At 43.6% G+C, this 10,396-nt stretch overlaps 1 protein-coding gene across 1 annotated transcript in view; it reads right to left on the bottom strand.

Annotated features, from left to right (window-relative positions):
• CTSB (cathepsin B) overlaps positions 1 to 10,068 on the bottom strand; it is an 11,755-nt gene extending 1,687 nt beyond the window's left edge. The window contains exons 1-7 of the mRNA XM_006884892.1: positions 9,943 to 10,068; positions 9,220 to 9,305; positions 8,288 to 8,402; positions 7,589 to 7,707; positions 6,227 to 6,312; positions 5,784 to 5,927; positions 5,146 to 5,262 (exon numbers count right to left, since the gene is read on the bottom strand). Of these exons, the coding sequence (XP_006884954.1) occupies positions 5,146 to 5,262; positions 5,784 to 5,927; positions 6,227 to 6,312; positions 7,589 to 7,707; positions 8,288 to 8,402; positions 9,220 to 9,305; positions 9,943 to 10,068 (793 nt within the window). The remainder of the gene's footprint in view (positions 1 to 5,145; positions 5,263 to 5,783; positions 5,928 to 6,226; positions 6,313 to 7,588; positions 7,708 to 8,287; positions 8,403 to 9,219; positions 9,306 to 9,942) is intronic.
• Between the last annotated feature and the right edge of the window lie 328 nt (positions 10,069 to 10,396).

Raw genomic sequence — 10,396 nt, forward strand, 5'->3', positions numbered from 1 at the left:
TTAACAAAGCATAGAACAATAATCACATCATCCTATCAATTAATGAAGAAAAGGTTTCTGACAAAATCCAACACCTTATTTGATTAAAACACTCAACAAAATAGGAATAGAGGGAATTTCCTTAGCATGGTGAAAAAAACATATACAAAACAAAAAGCCAACATTGCTCTCAATGGAAAGAGATTAAAGTCGTTCCCCTTGAAACAAGAACTAGGCAAGGGTGTCCATTATCACCTCTCCTATTCAATACTTTATTTGAAGCCTTAGCAGTAAGAAATAAAGCAAGAGAAGGAAATAAGAGGTATGAAAATTGGCAAAGAGGAGGTAAAATTATCCTTATGTGCAGGTGATATGATAGTATACTTAGAAAACCCTAAAGACTCAGTGAGAAAACTACTAGACATAGTTCACCAATTCAACAAAGTAGCAAGACACAAGATTAACATACAAAAAAATCAGATTTCTCGACGGTGACAAATACAGAAATGGAGCTGTGAAAAAGAACCCATCACAATACTAATTACAAGATTAAATACTTGGGAGTAAATATAACTGGAGACACAAATTTCCTGTATAAAGAAAATTACAAAACATTACTACAAGAAACAATGAGACCTGGAGAATATACCATGCTCATGGATAGGAAGATGTAATATGGTGAAAAGGACAAGTCAAGCATCTTAACAAGAGAAAGGTCAATCTACAAGTACAATGCAATCCCAATGCAGATACCAATTCTATTTTTTCAATGAGATGGAAAATCAATTTTCAATTTTATCTGGAATGGAAAGAGACCCGGAATATACAAAGCACTACTGAAAGAGAAACAAGGTAGGAGGCATCTCACTCCCTGATCTCAAATCCTACTACTATACTGCCATGGTGTTGAAGACAGTATGGTACCGGTATGGTGGCCAGACACATAGATGAATGGAGTAGAACTGAGAAGCCAGAAATCAACTCATCTACCTATGGGCAACTGATTTTTTACAAGATGATGAAATCAAGAAAATGGAGAATGACAGCCTTTTAAATAAATGGTGGTGTCAAAATTGGAAAATTATCTGTAGAAAACGCAAGCAATATCCACATCTCACAATATAAACAAATACCAATTCAAGGTGGATCAAGGACCTAGGAGTAAAATCAAAGACTAATCAGCATTAATAGCCTTCTGACCATAATGAAAAACCTATAACCAGGAGAGGAAAAAACAGATGAATGGGACCTTCTAAGAATCAAATCCCTGTGCACATCAAAAAACTTCTCCAACAAGATAAAAAGGAAACCCACAGACTAGAAAAAAAAAATTGGCTATGACATTATCTGATAAGGGACTCACAACTAATATTTACTCTAGCACCTCAACAAGAAAAAGGTCAACAACCCAAAATTGCAAAATGGGCACAGGTATAAAAATGGGCAAGAGGTATGGAAATGGGCAAAATGAAGACCGTCAGATGGCAAATACATGAAGAAATGTTCATAATCCCTAACTACCAGAAAGATGAAAATAAAAACAACTATGAGATATCATCTGACTGTAGCAGCAATAGCAGAGTTTAACAAAGAAGCAAACAACAAATGCTGGCGAGGTTGTGGAGAAATTGGAGCCCTTATTCACTATTGGTGGCAATGTAAAATGGTGCAACCACTATGGAAAGTAGTCTGGCACTTTCTCAAAAAAATTGGAAACAGAAATACCATTTGACCCAGCAATTCCTCCACTGGGAATATACCATAAAGAATCCAGAGCTGCATGCACACCACGTTTACTGCTCCATTATTTACAACAGCAAAGAGGTAGAAGCAACCCAAGGCCCCTCAATAGACGAATGGATAGAAAAACTGCTATATTCACACAATGGAATACTACATAGCAATGGAAAAATCATGAACTCGTAAAACACTATACAAGGATGATCCTGGAGGACATTATGCTGAGTGAAATATCTCAGTCACAAAAGGACAAATATGGCATCGCACCACTGTTATCAAATAGGACTGACATCGGGGGTTGGAGATAAAATATGAAAAGAGTGGCTAGATAATGAAGACTGCATTGGAACAGGTGAGAGAAAGAAATGTCTTAAAAAAATATATAGGTATATATATGATTAGGCATTATATGTATGACAAAAATCCAGAACAAGAGGTGCATTGTAAAATGGATTGGGGGGAGGGGGAGAGGAAAATATGCAATAATGAGTGAATGAAATTCTACAAATCATCAATGACCTGTTTTATACACTGGCAATCCCTGTCTGGTGTTAAGGGTTTATTGTTCAAAATAGTTCCCTAGCCATTGACTAATTTTGCCATGTGGATGGATGTGGATAGTGTGTTAGTTGAGTGGATCCAGCAGCAGAATTTGAGAATCTCATCACCAGTAAAAAAGCAAGCATACAGTGTGTACTCTTCGGGGCCAGAGGTTCTTGAGCCAGCTAGAGGTACAGCAGCAGCAGTCATGGCTGAAGCAGAAGACCAGAGACCTGACATGAGATGGAACTGACCTTGGGAATGCTACCCCACAGAGGAACTAGAGCCAAGAGCCTTTGTCCAAATGTGCTGGAAAACTGGGTGGTGCAACTGGAGGGGAGGAGGAACCATGATTGGCAGGACTGAACGCTTTGTAACACTGGCCTAAAGCCAGGAGGCTCAAGGTTGAGGTGCCTGTGAGCACATTTCAGAAGTTGTCCAGAATGATGATATTCTGCGTGGTGGTTGATTGCTGTCGAGTCGATCATGACTCATAGTGACCCTATGAACAAAAGGCCTGAAGCCTTTCTATAACTATCATCATTTCTCCAAGTTCATAGTTTCCTGAGGCATGTGGTTTAGGAAAGATGCCACTTCTGCTTCCAAACCTGTCTTAATCTGGGAGCTCCAAACACTGTCTGCCATGGGCAGCCATTAATATTCTATTACTAACCTGAATTATAGCCTTTTGACTTTTCTAATATGGTTCTGTGTGGTCTGTGAGCTATCACAAAGGATTTCTGATCCTCACATACTTTGAGCATGTTGCTTTATTTGCTGTCGCGTCAAGTATGACTTATAGTGACGTTATGTACAAAAGATCTGAACCCTGCTCTATATTGTGCCATCCTCAAACTTCCTGATACACAAGAGCCCATTGCAACAGTCACCGAGTCAATCCACCTGGTGGAGGGTCTTTCTCTCCTTCGCTGACCCTCCACCTTTCCCAACATCATGTCCTTCTCCAAGGCATAGCTCCTCCTAGTAACATGTGGGAAGTATGTAAGGCAAAGCCTCATCATTGTTGCCTCCAAACAGCACTCTGGCTGCACCTTCTCCAAGGTATATCCATTTGTTCTCCTGGTCATCCATGGATGTTCACTGCTCTTCTCCAACTCCACAGCTCAAAGGCATCAGTTCTTCTGTCATCTTTATTCACTGACCAGCTCTTAGATGCATAGCAAGAAATCTGAATCAGACACCCCTTAGTCCTCAAACTGACATTACTCCTCAAAAACCTAGAGTGGTCCCTAACTTTTCCCATTGTAATGCATTTCCTTATTTCCTGACTGCTGGTACCAAGGGTGTTAATTGTGGATCCAAGCAAGATGAAGCTGTTGACAGTTTCAATCTCCTCTCCATTAATCATGATGCTGCCTATTGGTCCAGTGGTAAGAATTGTTTTCTTCACATTTAGATGGAATCCATACTGAAGGCTGCATTCCTTGATCTTCTGTAACTAATGCTTCAAGTCCTCTTCACTTTCAGCAAGCAAAGTTGTGTCATTTGCATAATACAGTTTACTGATGAGTCTCCCTCCAATCCTGATGTCACACTCTTCTTCACAGAGTCCAGCTTCTCGGATAATTTGCTCAGCATACAGATTGAATAGGTATGGAGAGAGAATACAACTCTGACACACTTCCTTCTCAATTTTAAACCATGCACTGTTCCCCTGCTATTTATTGGAGAGGGATATCATGCTTGGGAAGGTGAAGGAGAGGAATACCTTCAAGCAGGTGGACTGACTATAGTAACGGCTTGAGGGTGTCAGAAATAGTGAGGATGGCAAAGGATAGGACAGGGTTCAGATCTGTTGTTTATAGGATCACTATGAGTTATACTTGATGGCATCTAACAACACAGTAAAATCAGTGTTGGGATGAATAGAAAGAAGTATGGGAGTGTGGGAGACATATCTGACCTCATAAGAATTAGTTTATGTCACTGACAGGGTAAGGTCCCCTCTGTGGAACTGGTGAAGGTTAGCTATGGCCATAATTTTATTGTCAAAAGGGTGCTATGGTTTAAAAGCTTTTAAATTTTAGCTCCAGGGCACACACTGGAAGAATTAGAAGAAAGCCTCAATAAGCAGTCACTATTAGTTGATAGAGGAAAAAAAAATTCGCTAATTCGCTCACAGAGGGTTGGTTCATCACATTGTCCCCTATCACTTTAAGAACTATCATCCCTAGGGGAGCTCTGGTGGCCTAGTAGCAAGAAGCTGCACTGCAATCCCAGAGGTATGTGGTTCGAATCCACTAGATGCTCTGCTGGAGAAGGAGGGGCAATCTCCTCCTGTACCAGTAAGCTCCAATTTGATGGTACACACACACACACACACACACACACACACTCTCTCTCACAAATAAAAAAATTTTAAAAGAACTATCATCCCTATAATAATCTTTTTTCTTTGCAGAATCTTTTTTCTTTTTCCAATTTAGCACCACATAATCAAATAAAATCAGCCAGTAGAGAGAGTTAACATGAAATAAAAGATTTCCAAGACAGCTCTGAAACCTGCTGGAGGGGGTGGGGGTCAGCTATGAGTGGGTTTCGACTTGAGAGCACATAACAACAGTAAGACACTCCAGGAGCCCTGGGTAATCACTTGGCTGCTAACCAAAAGGTTGGCAGTTTGAACCTACTCCGTGGCTGTGTGGGAGAAAGATCTGGGAATCTGTTTCCCAAAAAAAGGAAACCTAACCGTACCTACTGCTGAGCTGACTGTGCCTCACAGTGACCTGGCACTGGGTTTCCAGGATTTATAGAAGATTGCCCATCTTTCTCCCACTTAGTAAAGGTTCTTGTTGGCCCATCAGATCCAGCTTGGCATCTGAGCTAAGTCCTTCCCACTAACTCTCATCATACATTAATACATACCAGACTTGTACATCAGGAAATCTGAATATACACTGAAGGCTCCCTCGACTGGACCATTTTTGTAGATCTCAGCCATGATCTCACGCTCTGAAGAAGGAACACTGTAGGAGCTATGTCCTGGAAAACAAAGATACATGTGGGTGAATCATGCCTCTTACAGGGCCATCATTCACTGAGTTTCTGTGGGCTTCCAGGAGAAGCGGGTGCATATCATCCAAGGGGCTGTGCCCAGCCAGGGGAGTCAGGGAAGGCTTTCCTGAGATTGAGCAGCTATGAAGGATGATTAGAAGTGGGCAGAATATTAAGAAACACTCAGTGGAGAGCATAGTAATCATGAGGGGCTAGAATAAGCATAGTGTGGTACCCCAGAAATACTCTAGGACAAATTACTCATTTCCAAAACAGGGGGTTGGTCTCTTCCAGCTCTGGGATGCTGTGGTTTTAAATTAAGACAGTATCAATGAGGCTGAGTTCAGAGAAGCGTCAGATCTCTGTCAAGAGAGGCGCTGCTGTTTCTTTCCCCTGGTGTTCACTGTGTTAAGATTTCATCACCCTACTCTCTTCTTTCCTGTGGCCTAAGGAGCAGTGACTCTAGATCCACTGATCTAGAGTATGGAGCAGCCCGGACCCCATCTTACCATAATGCTTGTCTTCTTTGTAGGATGGGGAATAGCCAGCCTCACAGGTCTTGCTGCATTTGGGAGTCTCTCCTTCTCCCTGGCACTGGGGTCGGGAGCCATTGACATGGTGTTCACATGGAGGAATGGAATAGGGTCTGCAGCCTATTTGAGACCAAACAGAAAGGAGGTGCTCAGCCTACAGTCCCTATGGCAAAGCCTCCATGGGCTATGCAGAAGAATTGGGCAAGTGATAGTGTTAATATCAGTCTGCCAGCATGAATATTTCTTTTTCAATGATTACGACTTCTGCTATAGAAATGACTGGGTTCTCCATTTTTTTAGGTGAGTACTCTTGCTCTCAACCCCTCAACTGTATAATACTATGTGAAAGGAAACGGAAATAATTATCCATCACTTATAAAATCCACTTTGTCAGATATAGACTGAGAGAAGACACTCACCTACATGGGAGTCATAGAGGCCACCAGAAACCAGACCCTTCTTGGTCCAGAAGTTCCAAGCTCCAGCGGGAAAGCCCCCATTGCAACTGAAAAAAAGAATCATTCTTTAAACTCACTGTAAGAAGCCCAGGAGCGCACCAGACCTGGTACACAAAGCCTCCGCCAGCCTTTAGTCACTGGCCCAATAGCACTACCAAACTTTAATTAGCCCTAATATATCCTCCAGTTATTTACTTCTCCCAGGTAGTCAGGTAAGACCTCACTGCTGCCCACTGACACACCACTAGGATCAAAGGCTCACATATTTATTCATGTCTACACACATCATGCTGGGCTGATGTGTCCATTTCCCAGAACCCGTGGCACGTTCAACTCTACTGGGGGACACTAGTGATTCTCGTCTGTTTAGGGTAAAAGCTCTTATCACCATAGTTTTAAAACTTCCCAGGTTTTTTTAATCTGCAGCCAGGGTTGAGAATCACTGTTCAGAAACCAATGTCAGATGTTGGCAGAGGCAGATACATGAAGCAGGAATTTAATGCCGTATGATCAACTTGGGGCTCTATCATACTTAAATGGCTGAAAAGGAAACAGGCCCAGAGAGTATTACATTTCCCTAAGTCAGAAAAGGGAACAAGTGATTTTAGATGCCAGGCCTAGAATCAGAAATTTAAGTATTTTAAGACTTGTTGGGGAATGTTGGGGAGGAGGCCTCTGGCCGGGGCAGATTGCCTCGTTCCGGTAAGAGCAAGCCTATTTATCTGACCCAACAGCCCTTAATACGGGATAGGGAGCACCCTCCTGTGTTTGGCTGTGCTGCCTTGAAAAAACTCACCACCCGGGAAGATGGCTGCCACGTCTGTTGAGCTGGGAGTGGTCTGCACTGAGCTGAGGATCTCCTATCCAATCCGCATATTCCCCATCTACAAGCCCACCCTATCCTGTCTTCCTGTTTACTCGCCTGTATAAGCACACTGTAACCCCCAATTAAGTTGAGTGAGCTCCTCCGTCACACTTACTGCCCACACTTACTGCCGTCAGGGTGTTGTTGCTCCCCACCAGCCAATGGACAGCGACAGAGACTATCTGTTTTTCCAAGTTCCCACTCTATCTGTAATTCTAAGAGGCCAGCATGGCTCTAGGTTATCTCTCAAAATGGAAGAGTCATATTAGGGGCTACTTCCAAGCTCCCCAAGGTCTCCATTAAGAGAAACAGTTCTATCTTTTAACCTGAACAGGTGTTTAGGTCCTCAAGGGGAGAGGTGCCATCTTCTTCCTGAGGTAACCCACAAATTCTCAGCCTAGTGCCATTCCTAGGGTTCCCTCAGCTTCCTGCTGAAGAAGGGGCTCCCTCAAACTCACCCTTCCCCACACTCCAAGTGACAGCAGGTTAGCATGTCCTCTGCAGATACCTCCACACTGACATGCGCATTGGTATGAATGCAGATCCGGTCCGAAATGGCCTCCACCGCCCCAAATGCCTGCGGGAACAACCCCCACCAAGGTGAAAAGCCCACACCTCCCAACATGGTCCTCATGAGAAGATGGACAGCACACATGCCAGCTTTCACCCTGAGACCACAACAGACACCTGCCCTTGCTGGCCAGCTGCCCCCAGAAGCAGGGAAGTATAAGGGGTTCAAGCTTTGCTCTAAAGCAAGAGAGCAATCCACCCCAAACCCAGTTACTTGGTTCATTTCTGAAACAGTTTGTTTTAAACATATATATTTAAAAAAAAAAAAGAATTTGTTGATAGAGATGGAACAGTGTAGGGTCAGAAGGAATAGTATTTACTCTTAGACTAAGAGAAGGTGTCAAATAACTGAAGAGAGGTAAAGACACTCATACATTGTGCTTAAAATCTACAGGGTTCTTTTCACATCTATTATTCCACCTAATCCTTACAATAATTTCATGACTGTATGGTTCATGACTATTTTTATATTGATGGAAACTGAAGTTCAGAAAGTTTTAGTTAGAGCTGGTCCCCCTCCAAAACTCATGACCACTTAGTTTTCAGGGCGCTCCCACCAGCCACCCTCCTCAGCCAGCAGCCCTTACCCAACAAGAACCACAGGAACCCTGGTCTCGGATCTCTTTGATGGTTGGACAGTTTGGCCAGTTCTCCCGGGCATCAAAGCTTTCTGGCAGATCCATTTCATCAGCTAAGAAAACTCTGGATATAGAAGATCTTCATTACATTACAATCTTTCCTCTTAAAACTAACTACAGCCCCCTCCCCCACGCCCCCCATCACTGCAAAGTCCACTTAGTTTAAGAATGGCTGACTGTGACCTGGGCCTCCACTTCAATAGGAAGCGAGGCATGAAAAAGGCCCACAGATGAGCAAGTCTGCAGGGAGATTATTCTCCTCAGAGAAAAGTGTGGCTGTTCAGCACAACTTAGCATTGTCTCTTTCTACACTTATGTTATGGATACTGTCTAAGTGTTTTAACTACAGGGTATACATAATTTTGTTTACTGCTTTCCCTGTCTCACTCCCAGTCATAACTATCTTCCTAGATTCCTCAGAATTTTCCAAGTCGTCTTCTTAGTGTATATAATGGTGTGTCATAACCTTACTATTCCATCTTACTGTTGGATCATTTATAATATTTCCTAATAAAGTTATACCTGCATGAAAACTGCCATTACAGTTTCCTATAGAAATAAAACACTAATGATGAATCATACCACTTTTCCCCTATTTTTCCTTAAATTATTCCAGGTGGAATCCCTAGTGCTTGTACATTCAGACCTAGTTTTTCAGACCTGAGGTCTTTCTCAAAAGGTTCTAAAGAAACATGCAGTAGTAATTGGCACAAGACTGAGCCCTGGTGCTCAAGGAGTCATCTCAGCCATTTTTAGGGAAGTGAGACCCAGGATGCCCAGAAAGCTTGCCTCCTTTTTCTCATACTCTAGACAACCTCTTGCTGTTCACATCACAGTGGTTCAGGGGGAATAGTGCATCCTTCCGGCATGCAGGCACTCACCTCTCGGGCAGCCTGGGTCCCTTGAGCCGGGTGCCACACAAACTCTTAATGTAGCTCATATCCACATTGTAGAAGTTGTGTCCAGCCTAGAAAAGAGCCGTGGGGCAGTCATCCACCAACAGGAGAGGGCATTTTCTTCGGATAGGGATACATGTGTGCTTGTTGTCCACACACAAGATCTAACTCAGTAGAGCCAGAGGCAAAAGCAAATGGGGAGAGGGGCCACCCCTAAAAGCAGCCCCCCAGAACTGAGGCAGGCAGCCCTTTCTTATAGCAGCCCTGAGACCTTATTGGGGCAGTTTAGCTCTTAGATCAGCTGGTGTCTTCTTTGACTTGCCATCATCACAAACAACATGAGAAGCCTTCCCCAGTGCTGAACATATCTTATTTCTCATTTCTTGGTCTCTGCAATCCCAGCTCTTAGTGTTGGCACAGCTAAACCATCACTCCCATTAGTGTGGTACCTTACAGGATCTACTATGCTGTGACTGTGACCTCATTTACTCCTCCACAGACTGAAAGACACGTACAGAAGACAGGGTGGTGGTGGGCATGATCCCAAGCCTCTAGGACTCTGGGTCACTGTCCAGATGCCCAGGAGAAATGTCCCACTGTGGAAGCCCACTCAAGTCAGGGGAGGTAGGGTGGCGGGGGAGGGCGTGGGTCTAGTGGACAGTTCAGCTTGCAGGTGGGGCCTGCAGAAGAGAAACAACTAGAGCCCACCTGCCATGTAGTGTTATAATTGTTGACTAAGTTGATCAGCTCCTCCGACATGGTCTCGAAATGCTGTCTGCTCCAGGCACTGGCCAGCACCACCAGGCAGCAGAGAGTGGTCAAGAGCTGCCTCATTTTGGAAGCTGGATCTTCTCGGATTTATCTAGAAAGAAAAAAATCACAAGACATCAGGACATTTCTCCTTTACTCACCTAATGTGCTCAATACACAGGCCCCATCTCAGGGACACTGAGTTCTGGAAATAGGAACAACCACGTGACCCAGGAGTCTGAGGGCCCTTGTTCTTTGTCAGTGCTGCCAAGTCTATATGTGGTCCCCCTTCTCATCGTCCACTGTTAGGTGAGATGCAGGGAGTCTTGAGGACCCTTTAGCATCCATGGAAACCACATCCTGTCCTTGGAGTCTGACTTGGGCCCAGGACATATCTATCTGGCTTCTCCTC

Source organism: Elephantulus edwardii, unplaced genomic scaffold (genome assembly GCF_000299155.1).
Source record: "Elephantulus edwardii isolate Elephantulus edwardi_28Jun2011 unplaced genomic scaffold, EleEdw1.0 scaffold00038, whole genome shotgun sequence".
Lineage (NCBI taxonomy): Eukaryota > Metazoa > Chordata > Mammalia > Macroscelidea > Macroscelididae > Elephantulus > Elephantulus edwardii.